General features: G+C 43.0%; 2 protein-coding genes across 2 annotated transcripts; both read left to right on the forward strand.

The window, feature by feature from the left end:
* Nucleotides 1-10,573: 10,573 nt before the first annotated feature.
* On the forward strand, nucleotides 10,574-11,405 carry LOC100862709 (3-dehydroecdysone 3alpha-reductase). The gene is given in 1 exon segment (NM_001257068.1): nucleotides 10,574-11,405. A coding segment is annotated over 1 exon segment (753 nt). The 5' UTR covers nucleotides 10,574-10,597; the 3' UTR covers nucleotides 11,351-11,405.
* Nucleotides 11,406-20,843: 9,438 nt separating this feature from the next.
* On the forward strand, nucleotides 20,844-21,884 carry LOC101746411 (uncharacterized oxidoreductase MT0954). The gene has a single exon (XM_012697067.4). It carries the CDS (start codon nucleotides 21,022-21,024, stop codon nucleotides 21,772-21,774), a length of 753 nt encoding a protein of 250 aa, XP_012552521.1. The 5' UTR covers nucleotides 20,844-21,021; the 3' UTR covers nucleotides 21,775-21,884.
* The last annotated feature ends 328 nt before the right edge of the window (nucleotides 21,885-22,212 follow it).

Genomic DNA, 22,212 nt, shown 5'->3' on the forward strand with positions numbered 1-22,212 from the left:
GAGTTTTAATCCACCCTAATGTTATTGTCGAATCAGACCAAAACGTTTTACCAACTACTTTATAACGCAGTGCCTCACTGACCTTGGTTGTAAGGCGTGCTCCTAGAAGAGTAGCGCATAGCTCGAGTCTCGGGATAGTGGTAGGCTTTAAGGGAGCTACGCGTGTCTTTGCGCAAAGCAAATTGGTATTAATATTACCATCACTGCTTATAGAACGCAGATACACGCAGGCCGCGTAAGCATCCTGCGATGCATCCACGAAGCAATGAAGTTCTGTAGTTACAGGAGACGAGCACAATATACATCTGGGGATGGACAGTGAAAGCAAAATATTTAAGTTATTTATAATTTTTTTCCCAAGTTTTTTTTATGCAATTGGGGACAGCATCATCCCGGTCTAATTTGATTTGCAATAGTTTTTGCAATAAAATTTTTAGTGTAATCGTACACGCACTTATCAAACCCAAAGGACCGAAGATCTTACACGTGTTTGATAGAATAATCCTTTTAGTTATGAGTTGCTCATGTTCATTAATATTTATATCGAATCTAAGAGTGTCAGATTTAGGTGACCATAGTACTCCTAACACACTGGACTCTTTTGAGAAATTAAGCGAGTCAGATTCTGTAGTTTCCTTGCATATCAGTGGACTATTTGTTCGGAATTTATGGAGTGGAAAACCAGCTGACCTAAGAACCTGTGTAACTGTTTTTTGGATATGAGCTAATTCACTTTCCGTTGAGGCACCAGTTAAAGATCGTCGACATAAAAGTCCCCTTTTATGATCTGAGATACCACAGGATCCGAGCATTCGTTTGCCAGTTCAAGGAGACATCTAGTACTCAAATATGGTGAGCTAGCCATCCCGTAACTTACACTATTCAGTTGTAGCGTTTTAAGCGGCATGCTTTCATCACTTCTCCACAGAATAAGCTGGAGATGCCTTTGCGACTCGTCAACCATGATCTGCCTATACATTTTTTTAATATCTCCAGACAAGACATACTTATGCTGACGGAATAATCAGGATGTTAAATAGCTCATCGAGCACTACAGGACCAACGTGTTGGATATCATTAAGGGATTTATGAGCCCTCAAGTTTTTTAAGACATGATCAATAAGAAATCGAATAGATCTGTGAGACTCGTTTGTGATTGATTCTATTTCAAATAACGCCTTTAAGTGGTTATTAATAAGAATCTTTTTGTTATCATAACGTTCACATATTAAGTTCCAAGGTATAGTGTAATTTTTTGAGCTAAACTCAAGTGATTTTATGATTAAGGCTGCACCACCCTCCAAAGATGATCGCAGATAATGAAAATTATTAATGTCTGATATAGTTTCATTCGAATAAATTAAATAATCAAATGTGTCCCTAAATTCTAGCCATTTTAGATAATTTCCATCAAATGTAGGTAATTTTATGGTAGGGAGTTTAATGTTGCTCAAATTATGATAACTACAACTATTTGAGCATGCCGAGCGAGCTGAGTGAAGGCTCCCCTCTTTTTCGTCCCGTGCGTTACGACGCGACTCAAGTATATGTTGAGCTAAAGATAATGTACCATGGAATAAGTTTTCGAAACTATCTATATCACTGCTGTCATCTTCGGTACATGACAACATTTCAATCTGAGACTGAACTTCATCAAACTCAAACAATAAATTCTCAATTTTGTCTAAACGAAATTTCAATTCTCTAAACTTTAAATCACTAATGTCCTCATGATTAGTAACGTTAAAAGCTGAAACGTAATCCTTAAATCTTGTCAAACGACCCTTAATAGTCTCGCGTGATCTAATTAACTCTTTCATTTTCTTAACCTCAGAGCTACCACCAGACAACATATCTTGATCTTGAGGCATTTTATTGAAGCATATTTAATGAGCTAAACAAAGTTAATGTGCATCAAACCGATTTCAATAGACTCGTCAGGCGCAAGGCGCGTAGATATTGCAAGACACGGCGCCGCGCAGTGCGCCAGACACAGTGCAGCACCGTGCGTATCACAGTGCACGACGATAATGCTCACTCGCAACATCGCAGGAGCAGTCCGACAGAAGCACCCGCCGCCTGCGGACGTGCTCATCGACCACTCAATCGCCCGGCCATTGTTCGCCTGGTTTTATTGTTAGCCCGGCCTTTGTTCACCCGGCTTTTGTTCGTGGCACATCTGCCGACAAAGGGTGTTCCTGGAAGTGTTTGTTTTGTTTTGGTTTATTTTTGTTGTTTCCTTTTTTTTTTGTTGTTCTTTCTTTTTCCTGCAGTAATTGTGCCGCATCGCCACCTGTGTTCAATCGAACCGCTAAGTACCGAGAAGTTGGGGCCTCGCCGCAAGGCGAGTGTGTTCAAGACCCGGGACAGCCCCACCTGGGTCAGACATCATGGAAGCTTTATTTACAGAATTCCTCCGACTTCGCCACCCTAAGCTCACTTCTGAGTTTCTGGCTTTCAAGGCCGATCACGCCGTGAGCCCTCTCGTGGATTCCGCCGTGCTCGTCGCTCCCGCGTCGTACACCGCAGCGCCCGCCATGCCTGCCGCTCCCGCGTCGCCTATACTAGTGGGTAAAACTGCTGCGTCGTCCGCCGTGACCGCCGCTCCCCTGGCGCGATCATCCGCGGGTTCCGTAGGGTCCGACGGACGTCCTGCATCTGCCCGTAGGTCGCCTGCTCCTGAGCCTGCTGCCTCCTCGTCCTCCGACTCTGACTCGGACATGGAGGTCGACCTCGCCCTCGCCTCATCGACGGATGGATTCACCCTGGTAAAGGGTAAGAAGCGCGCTGCGGAATCCCGAGCTCCCGCGGCCGCTAAAATTAGTAAAGCCGCGAACGCGTCGCGCCCTCGCCCTCCGACTCCCGTCGCTCCCCCTGCCCGTGCCACACCGTCGCCGCGTCCAGTGGCACAAAATAAAACTCAGACCCCTCCCCCGGTAATCCTTCAAGAGAAGGCAGCTTGGGACCGAGTTTCCCTGGCCCTTCAGGCCAAAAAAATTAATTTTATCAGCGCCCGTAACCTCGCGAATGGGATTCAAATTAAGGTAACGACACCCGACGACCATAGGGCCCTCTCAAGCTACCTCCGAAAGGAGCGTATAAGTTTCCACACTTATACGCTTCAGGAGGAGCGTGAACTCCGCGCGGTCATACGCGGCATCCCAAAGGAATTAGATGCCGATCTCGTCAAGGCCGACCTTCTAGAACAAGGTCTGCCGGTCAATTCCGTGCACCGCATGCACACAGGACGCGGGAGGGAGCCATACAATATGGTTCTCGTCGCTCTCCAGCCTACCCCCGAGGGCAAGCAAATTTTCAACGTACGAACAGTCTGTAGGCTTTCTGGAATAACCGTCGAAACCCCTCATAAAAAAGGCACTCCGAGCCAGTGCCATAACTGTCAGTTGTACGGGCACTCTTCCCGTAATTGCCACGCGCGCTCTCGATGCGTCAAGTGTTTGGGCGATCACGCCACGAGCCTTTGCACTCGCGATCAAAAAACCGCTACGGAACCGCCTAGCTGCGTCCTGTGCCGAACACAGGGTCACCCCGCGAATTACCGTGGTTGCCCCCGAGCCCCTAAAATAAATCGCCGCGTCGCCCGCCAAAACCGCCTCCGAGCTTTCGGCCCAGACATCAAAGCCACGGCACCCTCTGTGCCGAAGGCTAAGCCTGCTTTCGTGCCGGCGTCGGTGCCCAGCGTCTCGGCCTGGGCTAAACCGTTGCCGTACACGAACACGGCTACAACTCTCTCCCCCGTGACTCATCCCACCCCCGCGATACGTCCCTCCCTCGCGACTCGTCCCTCTCCCGCGACCTGCCCTCCGACCGCGTCCGACAATCTCGCTCTAGCGATCGACTTTTTTCAGTCGATCAACTTTGATCGCGTTAATGCTTTGGGCGACGCCATCCGCGCCGCCTCAACTGCACAACACTTTATCGCCGTTGTGCAAGAATACGCTGACGTATACGCGTCGTTAAATACGTACGTCCTCCCCTCACTCCGCCGGTAATCAATGGCGTACATAAGTAGAATCAAGCCCCTATCCGTAACGATAGGATTTTTTAACGCTTACGGTCTCGCAAATCAACGTGATCAGGTTTGTGATTTTTTGCGAGACCATCAAATTGACATCTTTTTGGTGCAGGAGACCCTGCTTAAACCCGCGCGCCGCGACCCTAAAATCGCGAACTACAACATGGTTAGGAACGACAGGCTCACTGCTCGTGGTGGTGGTACCGTCATTTACTATAGAAGAGCCCTGCATTGCGTCCCACTCGACCCCCCCGCGCTTTCTAACATCGAAGCATCAGTATGCCGAATCTCACTGACTGGACACGCGCCGATCGTTATCGCGTCCGTTTATCTTCCACCGGATAAAATTGTTCTAAGTAGTGATATTGAGGCGCTGCTCGGAATGGGAAGCTCTGTCATTCTGGCGGGTGACCTAAATTGTAAACACGTCAGGTGGAACTCTCACACCTCAACCCCTAATGGCAGGCGCCTCGACGCGTTAGTCGATGATCTCGCCTTCGATATCGTCGCTCCGCTGACCCCGACTCACTACCCGCTAAATATCGCGCATCGCCCGGATATACTCGACATAGCGTTATTAAAAAACGTAACTCTGCGCTTACATTCGATTGAAGTAGTTTCAGAGTTAGATTCAGACCATCGTCCCGTCATTATGAAGCTCGGTCGCGCTCCCGATTCCGTTCCCGTCACGAGGACTGTGGTGGATTGGCACACGCTGGGCATCAGCCTGGCTGAATCTGATCCACCATCGCTTCCGTTTAGTCCGGACTCTATCCCGTCTCCTCAGGATACCGCTGAAGCCATAGACATCGTAACGTCACACATCACCTCGACATTAGATAGGTCATCGAAGCAAGTTGTAGCGGAGGACTTCCTTCACCGCTTCAAATTGCCCGACGATATTAGGGAACTCCTTAGAGCTAAGAACGCCTCGATCCGTGCGTACGATAGGTATCCTACCGCGGAAAATCGTATTCGAATGCGTGCCCTACAACGCGACGTAAAGTCTCGCATCACCGAAGTCCGAGATGCCAGATGGTCTGATTTCTTAGAAGGACTCGCGCCCTCTCAAAGGTCTTACTACCGCTTAGCTCGTACTCTCAAATCGGATACGGTAGTAACTATGCCCCCCCTCGTAGGCCCCTCAGGCCGACTCGCGGCGTTCGATGATGACGAAAAAGCAGAGCTGCTGGCCGATACATTGCAAGCCCAGTGCATGCCCAGCATTCAATCCGCGGACCCTGTTCATGTAGAATTAGTAGACAGTGAGGTAGAACGCAGAGCCTCCTTGCCACCCTTGGACGCGTTACCGCCCGTCACCTCAATGGAAGTTAAAGACCTGATCAAAGACCTACGTCCTCGCAAGGCTCCCGGTTCCGACGGTATATCTAACCGCGTTATTAAACTTTTACCCGTCCAACTCATCGTGATGTTGGCATCTATTTTCAATGCCGCTATGGCTAACTGTATCTTTCCCACGGTGTGGAAAGAAGTGGACGTTATCGGCATACACAAACCCGGTAAACCAAAAAATAATCCGACGAGTTATCGCCCGATTAGCCTCCTCATGTCTCTAGGCAAACTGTATGAGCGTCTGCTCTACAAACGCCTCAGAGACTTCGTCTCATCCAAGGGCATTCTCATCGATGAACAATTCGGATTCCGTGCAAATCACTCATGCGTACAACAGGTGCACCGCCTCACGGAGCACATTCTTGTGGGACTTAATCGACCAAAACCGTTATACACGGGAGCTCTCTTCTTCGACGTCGCAAAAGCGTTCGACAAAGTCTGGCACAACGGTTTGATTTTCAAACTATTCAACATGGGCGTGCCGGATAGTCTCGTGCTCATCATACGGGACTTCTTGTCGAACCGCTCTTTTCGATATCGAGTAGAGGGAACCCGCTCCTCCCCGCGACCACTCACGGCTGGAGTGCCGCAAGGCTCCGTTCTCTCACCGCTCTTATTTAGTTTATTTATTAATGATATTCCCCGGTCGCCGCCGACCCAGCTAGCCTTATTCGCTGACGACACGACCGTTTACTACTCAAGTAGAAACAAGTCCCTAATCGCGAGTAAACTCCAGAGCGCAGCGTTAGCCCTCGGACAGTGGTTCCGAAAATGGCGCATAGACATCAACCCGGCGAAAAGCACAGCAGTGTTATTTCAAAGGGGAAACTCACCGCTTATTTCCTCCCGCATTAGGAGGAGAAATATCACTCCCCCGATCACCCTCTTCGGCCAACCTATACCCTGGGTCAGGAAGGTTAAGTACCTGGGAGTCACCCTGGATGCATCCATGACATTCCGCCCACACATAAAAACAGTCCGCGACCGTGCCGCATTCATTCTCGGCAGACTCTATCCCATGATCTGTAAGCGGAGTAAAATGTCCCTTCGGAACAAGGTGACACTTTACAAAACTTGCATAAGGCCCATCATGACTTACGCGAGTGTGGTGTTCGCTCACGCGGCCCGCACACACATAGACACCCTCCAATCCCTACAATCTCGCTTTTGCAGGTTAGCCGTCGGGGCTCCGTGGTTCGTGAGGAACGTTGACCTACACGACGACCTGGGCCTTGAATCAATCCAGAAATACATGAAGTCAGCGTCGGAACGGTACTTCGATAAGGCTATGCGTCATGATAATCGCCTTATCGTTGCCGCCGCTGACTACGCACCGAATCCTGATCATGCAGGAGCCAGTCACCGTCGACGCCCTAGACACGTCCTTACGGATCCATCAGATCCAATAACCTTTGCATTAGATGCCTTCAGCTCTAATACTAGGAGCAGGCTTAGGGACCCCAGTAACCGTACTCGTCGAACTCGACAAAGAGGTCGACGTGCAACCTAGCCCATGCATCAGCCCGCTGAGTTTCTCGCCGGATCTTCTCAGCGGGTTGCGATTCCGATCCGGTAGTAGATTCATTCGCGAAGCAATTGCTCTTGAGTTGTTAGGTCTCCTTCGGAGGCGCTCGGGCAGCTGTTAGCAAATCCCACCCCTCCTGGCTGAGCCTTTGCTCGCCCACCTGTCCTGGTGAAACTGGAAAGGCCTTCGGGCCACCAGTAATCTCTCAATCATAAAAAAAAAAAACATCGCAGGAGCGCAGCGGCCGGTTGCCGGTTACGTGTCGATGTCGCCTGGAATGTTCGGCGAAATTATTAGCAAATTATAATTTACTTGGTTTGGACTTATAAGGGCATAAAGATAGTATTATTTTAAATTGCAGAAATTAATTGTAATTATGGAAATTCTCGGTAAACAAAAGTACTAATGATTGATTACTATTACGAGAATCTTGCGCTAATTATGTATTTATGTACTTAAGGGCTTAGCCATAATTAAAGAGATAAACATTTCACTTGTAGCATTAAATATTGTTTGAAATTTAAGAAAACAATTTATTTAGTATTTAAGCAAAGTTAAAACGTACGCAATGAAGATAGTTAAACACATTAAACGTAAAATTATAAGCACTCAGGTACTCATGTAAAAAGAACGAATACTCTAGAACGAATGTTCGACACCAAAATGCACGCGAAACAAAAGTTCCACACACCTACCCGCAGAAGAAAAAAAAAAAGTAAAAAAGAAAAGAAACTCTCAACACAAATTAAAGAGGGACATTTACGAATAAAAGGAAAGGACAGAGCTACTCCCCTGGTGTTGGAATCTCTCCATGATGTTCCTCTGGTTTACTTAGTGTCCAGCTGGTTGCTTCAGATAGTATATTAAATCCGGTCACGTTCGTCCTGTCACGGTCGCCAATTTTTGTCCAGGAATTGAACAAAATCATATAATTATATTTTTATGCTTTTATTATGTGCGTTTGCTTTTTACAATTTACTAGCGACCCGCCCTCGCTTCGCTTCGGAAACATTAAAACAAACATGAAACCAAAAAAATAAAATAAAAAAAAATTTAAAAAAAGTAGCCTATGTTCATCAGGGACAATGTCGGCTTCTAATGGAAAAAGAATTTTTCAAATCGGTCCAGTAGTTTCGGAGCCTATTCGAAACAAACAAACAAACAAATCTTTCCTCTTTATAATATTAGTATAGACTATTATTGGATTCACATTAAGTCTGCGGCTTATTGCTTATGTTGGTGTTGCGCACGCGTCTGTGTCGCGTCTGTCTGTCCTCACGTTTTGTTCCGGGTCTCCCCGCACTCCGCTTCCGCGTACCCCCCACATTTAGGTATCGTCGCCGACACGTCATTTCGGATCCTAACGGTGCTTTTAGGTACCCCGGTCAACGTTCTCGTCGAATCCGTCGCTTGCGACGAAGGGCTCGACGAGCGAATTAACCCATAGAGACAGCCCACTGAGTTTCTCGCCGGATCTACTCAGTGGGTCGTGTTGCCGATCCGGTGGTACATTCTGCGAAGCACGGCCCTTGCTAGGATTCTTGTTAGCAACTTCGTCGGGTTTGAGCCCCGTGAGCTCACCTACTAGTTAAGGTTACGTTGATATGGTCTCTCTAGACCATCAGCTTAGGTAGGAAAAAAAATGTACGAGGGTCGTGACCAAGTTCATCCATCTATCCATCAAATAAACTAGGTTATTCAAGGCATTGCAGATCTGTCTGTAGTTTGTTAGTTTAGTCTATTAGTCTGTTTTTTTTTTTTTTTAAAAGAAAAATACATTTTAAAATACTTAAAATATATAATAATCTAAAGAATTTATATAATATAAAAAAAAGAACACAATATTCCAAACCTAAAAGTACATGTTATTATCCGCAACATGCTTCGTCAGATTACAGAAATAATGTTATCAGCAACATGCTTCGTCTGTTATTTTAGTTATATAATGTTTTATTTATAGGTTTGTTTGTTCAATTGTTGTGTATCTATATATTAATACGTGAAGCAAAAACTTTGTATCCCTTTTTACGAAAATTGCGCGGACGGAGGAGTATGAAATTTTCTACACTTATAGAGAATATAGAGAAGAAGTGCACAATGCTAATATTTTTTTTAAATAATGCATAAAAGATTTATTAAATCAATAAAGAAAACATTACACACACTACATACCATGTATTTGACGCACACACGCATGCATACTATTTATTGTCAAACTTTTGTCCTTGACGTCTGTTGTCAAATTGAGAATAGATTAAATATTGTCTATCTTTGTTAATATTTTTTATAGTGTAGTCTTGGCGAAATTTGTGATTATAGAAGTATAAAATACAGTCATAATAGTGTACAAACTTACAATTCCAATTAATTATAGTCTAATTTCGACTACTGCGGGATCACTAGTTAGTTTAACACGACCTCAAACGAACAATGAAATCCTTATTAAGATCCATAGCAAGCTTTCTTATTAAGTTCGTTTTGGTCCAAAAACTGGTAATGGAACGTCTTGTAAGTCCGCACGGGTATGTACCACCACCCTGCATAATTCTGCCGTGAAGCAGTAATGCGATTCGTTTAGAATGGTTGGGCAGCCGTTGCACTACAAAAAATGACTCTTAAAACTCATGTCTCGAAGTAGGTGGTTGATGTCTATGGGCTTCGGTGACAACTTTAGAAGTCGTCGTGGCTTAAAGGATAAGACGTCCGGTGCATTCGTAGCGATGCAACGGTGTTCGAATCCCGCAGGCGGGTACCAATTTTTCTAATGAAATACGTACTTTACAATTGTTCACGATTGACTTCCACGGTGAAGGAATAACATCGTGTAATAAAAATCAAACCCGCAAAATTATAATTTGCGTAATTACTAGTGGTAGGACCTCTTGAGAGTCCGCGCGGGTAGGTACCACCGCCCTGCTTATTTCTGCCGTGAAGCAGTAATGCGTTTCGGTTTGAAGGGTGGGGCAGCCGTTGTAACTATAATTGAGACCTTAGAACTTATATCTCAAGATGGGTGGCGCATTTACGTTGTAGATGTCTATGGGCTCCAGTAACCACTTAACACCAGGTGGGCTGTGAGCTCGTCCACTCATCTAAGCAATAAAAAAAAAAAAAAATTAAGATCCATAGCAAGCTTTCTTATTAAGTTCGTTTTGGTCCAAAAACTGGTAATGGAACGTCTTGTAAGTCCGCACGGGTATGTACCTACCACCACCCTGCATAATTCTGCCGTGAAGCAGTAATGCGATTCGTTTAGAATGGTTGGACAGCCGTTGCACTACAAAAAATGACTCTTAAAACTCATGTCTCGAAGTAGGTGGTTGATGTCTATGGGCTTCGGTGACAACTTAATACCAGGTGGGCCGTAAAAATCAAACAGAAGCGGAAGAGGACGTGAAATTTAAAAAAAAACCATCTAAAATAATTGAACATTTTAAATGACCTTCAATTACTGTCTAGCTTTACAATTTACATTTAACAAAAAAAAACCTATTAGAACCACAACGTTTATTGACATGCATATATCATGTCGTATATTATTATGTTAGGGCGTATTTATAAATAGTTTCCACTATTCGACTCGTCATCTCGCTTGTTTGTAATAGATAAGGAAGAGGCGAACGTTTTGTCGTGTCAGTAAATACCATTCAGTTCACGCAGGGACCTTGCACGGAGTAGGCGTTATGAGTTTCACAAATAAAGTGGTTCTCGTCACCGGGGGCAGCTCGGGTATCGGTGCCTCTGCCGCCGTACACTTCGCTAAGGAAGGTGCGGACGTGGCCATAGTAGGTCGAAACGTTACGAAACTGGACAACGTGGCCCGGGAATGTGCGCAAGTCGGCAAAAAGCCGGTCATCATTAAAGCTGACATTTCAAAAGACGAAGAAGCGAAGACCATCGTTCAACAAACCATTGAAGCCTTCGGGAAGCTAGATGTGCTCATTAACAACGCTGGAATGAACAAATCCGGGTCCCTGCTCGCTGGCAACCTCCTTGAATCGTACGACGCAGTCACAGCGACTAATCTGAGAGCGGTCATTTTGATAACGAGCCTCGCTGCTCCGCACCTCATCGAGACGAAGGGAAACATCATAAACGTATCCAGTATCGGCGGAACCATGGTACCAATGCCAGGGTTTCTGGCATACTGCATGGGGAAAGCTAGTTTGAATCATTTTACGCGTGGTATTGCCTTGGAATTAGCACCTCATGGTGTCAGAGCAAACATCATCAGTCCAGGTCTTGTTTTAACTGATATCATTGAGAACTCTGATAATCAGATTAGCTGGGACATTTTTAGGGCTGCCACGGCGTTGAAGAAATTAGGAGAACCGTCAGAAATTGCCGAGTTGATGTTGTTCCTGGCAAGTGACAAAGCTAGAAGCATAACTGGCTCGAACTACGTCTCCGACAATGGAATGCTGCTGCTCAGATGAAGAGATGTAATAATTTTATAATAATGTATGCATGCATGTAATAAATGCAATGCATGTAATAAATGCAATGCATGTAATAAATGCAATGCATGTAATAAATGCAATGCATTCTAGAATTGTGTTTTCGTTTGTTTAAATTATCGTAATTAAATTTTTTGTATGACTTAAGTTTTTTAAATTCCCTATGAAACATATTCGGCATTGTTTTGGTAATGTGGATGACATTGTGGTGTTAAATTTTCGATTTCCTACGGGACCAGACGATCTCATAGTTCGTCTGTCTCAAAGTGGATTCCGGAATTTACGTTTCTCTTGAACTCCAGCGAACGTTTAAGACGATGGTCTCATCTACAGTGATCTATGTCCTTTTTTATACGAGTATAGACAAAGTAAAGTGACGTCACAGAAAGGCCGCCCTTAAACCATTTGAAGCATTAAAAATTACCTTTGGAATTTTAAAGATCTTCAACGCATGATATGATAGGATACGTCAATCTACCTATGATATACTAGAAAAATAAAATCAATAAAGATATGAAATTACGAATGATTAGATTGTAAACTATTGAAATACCTTGAGATTACCAACGAGGAATAAGCGTATTGAGCATAATAATCTACTTCGATAAGGCCTTAGTATCATGATAATCGCCTTAACGTTGCCGCCGCTGCCTATCCACCGAATCCTGATCACGCAGGAGCCAGTCACAGTCCATCATATCCGCTAACCTCCGCACTAGACGCATTCAACTCTAAAACAAGGAGCAGGCTTAGGGACCCCGGTAAAATAGATTGGTCAACAACGTTCTAATACTATTCTTTACTGGCGTTAGGACCTCTTGTGAGTCTGCGCGAGTAGGTACCACCACCCTGCCTATTTCTGCCGTGAAGCAGTAATGCGTTTCGGTTTGAAGGGTGGGGCAGCCGTTGTAATTATACTTGAGACCTTAGAACTTAAAGCTCAAGGTGGGTGGCGCATTTACGTCGTAGATGTCTATGGGCTCCAGTAACCAATTCACACCAGGTGGGCTGTGAGCTCGTCTACCCATCTAATACAGTCATGTATCTGGTCTAAATTATCTTTTGCACCATAGGTATGTGTAGATTACGCGGACGAATTGTTTTTAAAAGCATATTTAAAATTCTAGTTGACATTCGAGGTAATCCCGCGATGATGGTGTTACAGTAGTTTTTTTAGGTAGATTCTGGAACGTACTCGAGTTTTGAACATACGGATCCACTCAGAGATGTTGTCCAGGAATTGAACAAAATCATATAATTATATTTTTATGCTTTTATTATGTACTTTGCTTTTTACAATTTTATATTATTCGATTCACATTAAGTCTGCGGCTTATTGCTTATGTTGGTGTTGCGCACGCGTCTGTCTGTCCTCACGTTTTGTTCCGGGTCTCCCCGCACTCCGCTACCGCGTACCCCCCACGTTTAGGTATCGTCGCCGACATCCTCCCCGCCTTTGGAAGGACAGCTGCATCTTCCAAAATTTCAGAATCTTCTGCAGTAGGTAGAAGGCAGATCTTATTTATGGCTCGTCGCTCGATGCCTCGATAAGTATTAAAATCAGCGACTCTGCCTACTCCGTCATCTCCAGGATAAAGCCGCTGAGCTCGACCAAGTCTCCACTTTAGTGGTGGTAAGTTGGGCTCTTTGAAGACTACCAGATCACCTTCTTTTAAGTTTGTCTGTAGAGTACGCTATTTTGCGCGCTGTTGCAATTCAGCCAGATATTCTTTCCTCCATCTTTTCCAGAAATCGCAATCGCGTCGCAATTGTTCGACCAACTGGTATCTGGTACGTATTTTCATGTCAGTCCCTTGCGAACCAGGTAGCGACGTCAGTGGCCGCCCAATCAGGAAATGCCCTGGGGTTAAGGGAGAAAGATCATTTGGGTCGGCTGATAAAGGAGTTAAGGGGCGGGAGTTGAGGATCGCTTCAATTTGTGTAAAGAGAGTGTTCAACTCCTCGTATGTGAGACTAATATTTCCCGCTATACGCTTAAGGTGAAATTTTGCGCTTTTCACTCCCGCTTCCCAAAGTCCACAGAACGTTGGAGAATAAGGAGGACTAAAAACAAATGTTATGCCCCTATCAACCGCAAACTTGGTTAGGGAATTTAAGTCTGATCGCAATATCCTGCTCAACTCATTGCTCGCTTCAACAAAGTTTTTGCCAGTATCACAGTAAATATAATGTGGCCTATCTCGTCTGGAGATAAACCCTTTGAGGCAAGAAATAAAAGCTAGGGTCGTGAGGTCACTGACCGTTTCAAGGTGAACAGCTTTCGTAGCGAAACAAATGAAGATACAAAAATATAATTTAATTGTTCTACTGCCACGGCCCTTTTTACTCGCGATCATGAAAGGACCAGCAAAATCAACTCCCGTCAACTGAAAAGTGAATGATTCAGTCACCCTTGCCTTAGGCTGAATACCCATCAAGGGCTCCATGGTCTTACCCTGCATCCTAACACACATCATACATTTTCGGACAATGCTTCTAGCAAGCATTCTACCGCCGATGGGCCAATACTGTTCTCTAAATGAACTAAGAAGCAATTGAGGGCCCGCATGAAACAATCGTAGGTGCTTATTCAACATCATGATTTTTGTAAGATTATTATTGGACCTCAGCATAATTGGATGCTTTGTGTCATATTTAAGACTAGCATGTTTTAAGCGACCACCTACTCGTAGCAGCCCCGTAGCATCAATAAAGGGAGATAACTGCAAAATATCAGATTTAGATTTAAGCGATTTATTTTTCTTAAGTGCAGCTATCTCACAGCCAAAGGAGTCTTGCTGAGCGGTTTTAAGAAGGAATGTAAGAGATTGATGAAGTTCAGTTTCATTAAGAGAACCAGTTGTTCTATTAGCAGGGTTTTTACAATTGTTGATGAACCGGAATACGTATGCGAACATTCGTTTAAGTCTTAAATAGTTTGAATAATTTTCAAATTTTATTAATCTGTGATCCTCTCTTTGGGTGTGAAGTACCTTTATTTTAGGTAGGTCTTTGGGAGCATTCAGGTTCTGTGGCCATTCCGATTTAGGCTTCAAGAGAAACCCCGGGCCGTTCCACCACAATGCAGATTCGACTAACAAGTTGGGATCAATCCCTCTTGAGGCCATATCTGCTGGATTAACGTCGGTAGGCACATGCCTCCACGATTGGCGTTCCGTCAACTCAAGGATCTCGTTAACCCGGTTGCAAACAAATGCTTTTAAAAGTTTTGGTTGAGTTTTAATCCACCCTAATGTTATTGTCGAATCAGACTAAAACGTTTTACCAACTACTTTATGACGCAGTGCCTCACTGACCTTGGTTGTAAGGTGTGCTCCTAGAAGAGCAGCGCATAGCTCGAGTCTCGGGATAGTGGTAGGCTTTAAGGGAGCTACGCGTGTCTTTGCGCAAAGCAAATTGGTATTCATATTACCATCACTGCTTATAGAACGCAGATACACGCAAGCCGCGTAAGCATCCTGCGATGCATCCACGAAGCGATGAAGGTCTGTAGTTACAGGAGACGAGCACAATATACATCTGGGGATGGACAGTGAAAGCAAAATATTTAAGTTATTTATAAGTTTTTTTATGCAATTGGGGACAGCATCATCCCAGTCTAATTTGAGTTGCCATAGTTTTTGCAATAAAATTTTTAGTGTAATCGTACACGCACTTAACTAACCCAAAGGATCGAAGATCTTACATGTGTTTGATAGAACAATCCTTTTAGTTATTAGTTGCTCATGTTCATTAATATTTATATCGAATCTAAGAGTGTCAGATTTAGGTGACCATAGTACTCCTAGCACACTGGACTCTTTTGAGAAATTAAGCGAGTCAGATTCTGTAGTTTCCTTGCATATCAGTGGACTATTTGTTCGGAATTTATGGAGTGGAAAACCAGCTGACCTAAGAACCTGTGTAACTGTTTTTTGGATATGAGCTTATTCACTTTCCGTTGAGGCACCAGTTAAAAGATCGTCGACATAAAAGTCCCCTTTTATGATCTGAGATACCACAGGATCCGAGCATTCGTTTGCCAGTTCGAGGAGACATCTAGTACTCAAATATGGTGAGCTAGCCATCCCGTAACTTACAGTATTCAGCTGTAGCGCTTTAAGAGGCATGCTTTCATCCCTTTTCACAGAATAAGCTGGAGATGCCTTTGCGACTCGTCAACCATGATCTGCCTATACATTTTTTTAATATCTCCAGACAAGACGTACTTATGCTGACGGAATCGAATCAGGATGTTGAATAGCTCATCCTGCACTACAGGACCAACGTGTTGGATATCATTAAGGGATTTATGAGATGAAGTCTTCGCGGAGCCATCAAAGACAACGCGAAGATTAGTTGTTTCGCTATTCTGGCGAATTACAGCATGATGAGGCACAAAATAACCAAATTGAGGTTTGCTTATTTCATTTAAGTGACCCAACTGTTCATATTCATTAATAAAGGCACAATACTCTTTCTTTAAATTAAGGTCTTTATTAAGTTTTCTCTCAAGCCTCAAGAAACGCTTTTTGCAATAAAGAACGAATCACCCAGTGCTACTTCAGGGGATTCCTTGAATGGAATAAATACTGAAAATCTACCATCTTCAAGACGCTTGTTGGTTGCAGTAAAGTAGCGTTCACAAAATTCGTCGTCAGCAGACATAGTAGGTTTTGAGGATGGAACTTCTTCAAGACTCCAAAACCTTGTCAGCTGATCACTGATATCTTTAGTGAAGTTACAGTGCACCTGTCTATTCTCGTTCAGCTCACTACTGTAAAGAGGACCTGCTACAATCCAGCCTAATTTAGATTCCTAAAGAACCGGTTTTGCAGCTCCTAATTTAACTGATTAGGTAACAATACCTCGAAGAATATTTCGGCACCTAATAATAAGTCAACATCTGATGGGCGGAAGAACTTAGGATCCGCTAATTGGATATGCTGGGGCAAGTTAAGGTTCGTTACATCTACTGATGTATTCGGCAACAAGCCAGTTATTTTCGGAACAACTAAGCATTTAAGAGGTGCACTAAAATTATTAACACGTGATTTTATAGTCAAATGACAACTATTAGATATGGACGTTTTAAAATTATTTATACCAGATACGCATAACGTATCCATGTTCCTACCAATAAATCCCATTTGTTCTTTCGACTGTTCTGTGATAAATGATGATTGGCTGCCCGCATCAAGTAAAGCACGAGCAAGGTAAGTATTATTATTTTCAGGATTTATAACTTCTATCAAGGCGGTGCCAAGAAGAACTTGCCCAGCAGATTTAGCACGCAGAGATACAGGTACGTAACTGCAATGACTTAGTGAAGTATTTGTTTTAAGTGTGGGACTATCCACATGCAACAATGTATTATGTTTCTTTCTACAGATTTTACAGGTACCTAAAAGTCGACATTCATTTGATGCGTGTCCTCTTCGCAAGCAGTTAAGGCATAGGTTTAATTTATAGACCTCAACACATTTCTTTTCAGCTGATAATTGCTTAAATGAAGGGCAATCTATGATCCGAAGTTGCTGATTACAAAATGGACACGACATAGACAATTTGGTATTGGCAGAAGTCACAAAGCTTTTGGTTGTTTTATTATGGTAATATTCTTTAACTTTTGGCTCAGATTTTTTATAATTATTCTTGTACAAATTGAATTTATTTCCGTGTTTCTCACTTCTGCTTACTGCCATTGTCTCAAGAATATCAGCACGATTACGTAAAAATGTTATAAAGTCTGATAGCTCAAGTAAGTTGTTAAAGGTATTTTTATGTTCCTCCCATTTACTAAAAGTAATCGAATCTAGTTTAGTTGACACCAAGTATATAATGAAAATATCCCATTTGTCAGTAGGCTGTTCTAAAGTGTTAAGAGCCCTCAAGTTTTTTTAAGACATGATCAATAAGAAATCGAATAGCTCTGTGAGACTCGTTTGTGATTGATTCTATTTCAAATAACGCCGTTAAGTGGTTATTAATAAGAATCATTTTGTTATCATAACGTTGACATATTAAGTTCCAAGCTATAGTGTAATTTTTCGAGCTAAACTCAAGTGATTTTTTAATTAAGGCTGCACCACCCTCCAAAGATGATCGCAGATAATGAAAATTATTAATGTCTGATATAGTTTCATTCGAATGAATTAAAGAATCAAATGTGTCCCTAAATTCTAGCCATTTTAGATAATTACCATCAAATTACGACGCGACTCAAGTATATGTTGAGCTAAAGATAATGTACCATAGTATAAGTCTTCGAAACTATCTATATCACTGCTGTCATCTTCGGTACATGACAACATTTCAATCTGAGACTGAACTTCATCAAGCTCAAACAATAAATTCTCAATTTTGTCTAAACGAAATTTTAAATTCTCTAAACTTTAAATCACTAATGTCCTCATGATTAGTAACGTTAAAAGCTGAAACGTAATCCCTAAATCTTGTCAAACGACCCTTAATAGTCCCGCGTGATCTAATTAACTCTTTCATTTTCTTAACCTCAGAGCTACCACCAGACAACATATCTCGATCTTGAGGCATTTTTTTGAAGCATATTTAATGAGCTAAACAAAGTTAATGTGCATCAAACCGATTTCAATAGATTCGTCAGGCGCAAGGCGCGTAGACATTGCAAGACACGGCGCCGCGCCTCGCAGTGCGCCAGACACAGTGCAGCACCGTGCGTATCACAGTGCATGACGACAATGCTCACTCGCAACACCAGAGCGCAGCGGCGGCCGGTTGCCGATTACGTGTCGATGTCGCCTGGAATGTTCGGCGAAATTATTAGCAAATTATAATTTACTTAGTTTGGACTTATAAGGGCATAAAGATAGTATTATTTTAAATTGCAGAAATTAATTGTAATTATGGAAATTCTCGGTAAACAAAAGTACTAATGATAAATTACTATTACGAGAATCTTGCGCTGATTATGTATTTATGTACTTAAGGGCTTAGCCACAATTAAAGAGATAAACATTTCACTTGTAGCATTAAATATTGTTTGAAATTTAAGAAAACAATTTATTTAGTATTTAAGCAAAGTTAAAACGTACGCAATGAATATAGTTAAACACATTAAACGTATAATTATAAGCACTCAGGTACTCATGTAAAAAAGAACGAATACTCTAGAACGAATGTTCGACACCAAAATGCACGTGAAACAAAAGTTTCACATACCTACCCGCAGAATTAAAAAAAAAAGTAAAAAAGAAAAGAAACTCAACACACATTAAAGAGGGACATTTACGAATAAAAGGAAAGGACAGAGCTACTCCCCTGGTGTTGGAATCTCTCCATGATGTTCCTCTGGTTTACTTAGTGTCCAGCTGGTTGCTTCAGATAGTATATTAAATCCGGTCACGTTCGTCCTGTCACGGTCGCCAATTTTTGTCCAGGAATTGAACAAAATCATATAATTATATTTTTATGCTTTTAATTATGTACTTTGCTTTTTACAATTTTATATTATTCGATTCACATTAAGTCTGCGGCTTATTGCTTATGTTAGTGTTGCGCACGCGTCTGTGTCGCGTCTGTCTGTCCTCACGTTTTGCCACTTTGAGAAGACGGCACGACATGAGAACCCTCTTGTCGTGGCCGCCGGAAACTACATACCCGATCCTGTAGACCGATTGGTAAACCGTCGACGTCGCCCAAAGCACGTCATCACGGATCCTCCTGATCCATTAACGGTGCTTTTAGGCAATACAAGCACCGGTCACCGTCCTCGTCGAATCCGTCGCTTGCGACGAAGGGCTCGACGAGCGAATTAACCCATAGAGACAGCCCACTGAGTTTCTCGCCGGATCTACTCAGTGGGTCGTGTTGCCGATCCGGTGGTACATTATGCGAAGCACGGCCCTTGCTAGGGTTCTTGTTAGCAACTTCGTCGGGTTTGAGCCCCGTGAGCTCACCTACTAGTTAAGGTTACGTTGATATGGTCTCTGTAGACCATCGGCTTAGGTAGGAAAAAAAATGTACGAGGGTCGTGACCAAGTTCATCCATCTATCCATCAAATAAACTAGGTTATTCAAGGCATTGCAAATCTGTCTGTAGTTTGTTATTTTAGTCTATTAGTCTGCTATATTTTTTTTTTTTTTTAAAGAAAAATACATTTTAAAATACTTAAAATATATAATAATCTAAAGAATTTATTTATTATAAAAAAAAAGAACACTATATTCCTAACCTAAAAGTACATGTTATTATCCGCAACATGCTTCGTCAGATTACAGAAATAGAGTTATCAGCAACATGCTTCGTTATATCATGTTTCAGTTATATCATGTTTTATTTATGTTTTGTAACGGACGTGACGTCAGCTGTTATGCCCTGCCGCCAGCCAAGCCGCGAAGCCATATTAACACGCCCCCTTCCACCACCGCCACCGCCGCCGCCGCCAGCCAAAGCCAACGAAGGGGGGATAGTGTTAATAAAACAAGCCATGCCAGCCATTTCTACCTGCTTTCTGCATTCTCGCACAAATAAAAGAACTTGTCGTTACGCTGCTGGTTTTTATTGTCACATCATTTGCAACAGTTTGTTTGTTTGTTGGTTCAATTGTTGTGTATTAGTTTAACACGACCTCAAACGAACAGTGAAATCCTTTATATCCGAAGTCGTCGTGGCCTAACGGATAAGGCGTCCGGTGCATTCGTGTTGAGCGATGCACCGGTGTTCGAATCTCGCAGGCGGGTACCAATTTTTCTAATGAAATACGTACTCAACAAATGTTCACGATTGATTTCCACGGTGAAGGAATAACATCGTGTAATAAAAATGAAACCCGCAAAATTATAATTTGCGTAATTAATTACTGGTGGTAGGACCTCTTGTGAGTCCGCACGGGTAGGTACCACCACCCTGCCTATTTCTGCCGTGAAGCAGTAATGCGTTTCGGTTTGAAGGGTGGGGCAGCCGTTGTAACTATAATTGAGACCTTAGAACTTATATCTCAAGATGGGTGGCGCATTTACGTTGTAGATGTCTATGGGCTCCAGTAACCACTTAACACCAGGTGGGCTGTGAGCTCGTCCACTCATCTAAGCAATAAAAAAAAAATTATTAAGATCCATAGCAAGCTTTCTTATTAAGTTCGTTTTGGTCCAAAAACTGGTAATGGAACGTCTTGTAAGTCCGCACGGGTATGTACCACCACCCTGCATAATTCTGCCGTGAAGCAGTAATGCGATTCGTTTAGAATGGTCGGGCAGCCGTTGCACTACAAAAAATGACTCTTAAAACTCATGTCTCGAAGTAGGTGTTTGATGTCTATGGGCTTCGGTGACAACTTAATACCAGGTGGGCCATAAAAATCAACCAGAAGCGGAAGAGGACGTGAAATTAAAAAAAAATCATCTAAAATAATTGAACATTTTAAATGACCTTCAATTACTGTCTAGCTTTACAATTTACATTTAACAAAAAAAAACCTATTAGAACCACAACGTTTATTGACATGCATATATCATGTCGTATATTATTATGTTAGGGCGTATTTATAAATAGTTTCCACTATTCGACTCGTCATCTCGCTTGTTTGTAATAGATAAGGAAGAGGCGAACGTTTTGTCGTGTCAGTAAATACCATTCAGTTCACGCAGGGACCTTGCACGGAGTAGACGTTATGAGTTTCACAAATAAAGTGGTTCTCGTCACCGGCGGCAGCTCGGGTATCGGTGCCTCTGCCGCCGTACACTTCGCTAAGGAAGGTGCGGACGTGGCCATAGTAGGTCGTAACGTTACGAAACTGGACAACGTGGCCCGGGAATGTGCGCAGGTCGGCAAAAAGCCGCTCATCATTAAAGCTGACATTTCAAACGACGAAGAAGCGAAGACCATCGTTCAGCAAACCATTGACGCCTTCGGGAAGCTAGATGTGCTCATTAACAACGCTGGAATGAACAAATCCGGGTCCCTGCTCGCTGGCAACCTCCTTGAATCGTACGACGCAGTCACAGCGACTAATCTGAGAGCGGTCATTTTGATAACGAGCCTTGCGGCTCCGCACCTCATCGAGACGAAGGGAAACATCATAAACGTATCCAGTATCGGTGGAACCATGGTACCAATGCCAGGGTTTCTTGCATACTGCATGGGGAAAGCTAGTTTGAATCATTTTACGCGTGGTATTGCCTTGGAATTAGCTCCTCGTGGTGTCAGAGCAAACATTATCAGTCCAGGTCCTGTTTTAACTGATATCATTGAGAATTCTGATAATCAGATTAGCTGGGACATTTTTAGGGCTGCCACGGCGTTGAAGAAATTAGGAGAACCGTCAGAAATAGCGGAGTTGATGTTGTTCCTGGCAAGTGACAAAGCTAGAAGCATAACTGGCTCGAACTACGTCTCCGACAATGGAATGCTGCTGCTCAGATGAAGACATGTAATAATTTTATAATAATGTATGCATGCATGTAATAAATGCAATGTATTCGAGATTCTTGTTTTTCGTTTTTTTAAATTATCGTAATTAAATTTTTTGTATGACTTAAGTTTTTTAAATTCCCTTTGACACATAGTCGGTATTGTTTTGGTAATGTGGATGAAATTGTGGTGTTAAATTTTCGATTTCCTACGGGACCAGACGATCTCATAGTTCGTCTATCTCAAAGTGTATTCTGGAATTTACGTTTCTCTTGAACTCCAGCGAACGTTTAAGACGATGGTCTCATCTACAGCAATCTATGTCCTGTTTTATACGAGTATAGACAAAGTAAAGTGACGTCACAGACAGGCCGCCTTTAAACCATTTGAAGCTTTGAAGCATTAAAAATTACCTTTGGAATTTTAAAGATCTTCAACGCATGATATGATA

The sequence above is a fragment of the Bombyx mori genome, chromosome 16, assembly GCF_030269925.1.
Source record: "Bombyx mori chromosome 16, ASM3026992v2".
Lineage (NCBI taxonomy): Eukaryota > Metazoa > Arthropoda > Insecta > Lepidoptera > Bombycidae > Bombyx > Bombyx mori.

Bases quoted from the DNA above. Each gene is read 5' to 3' on its own strand.
- LOC101746411 (XM_012697067.4), top strand. From the start codon at position 21,022: ATGAGTTTCACAAATAAAGTGGTTCTCGTCACCGGCGGCAGCTCGGGT.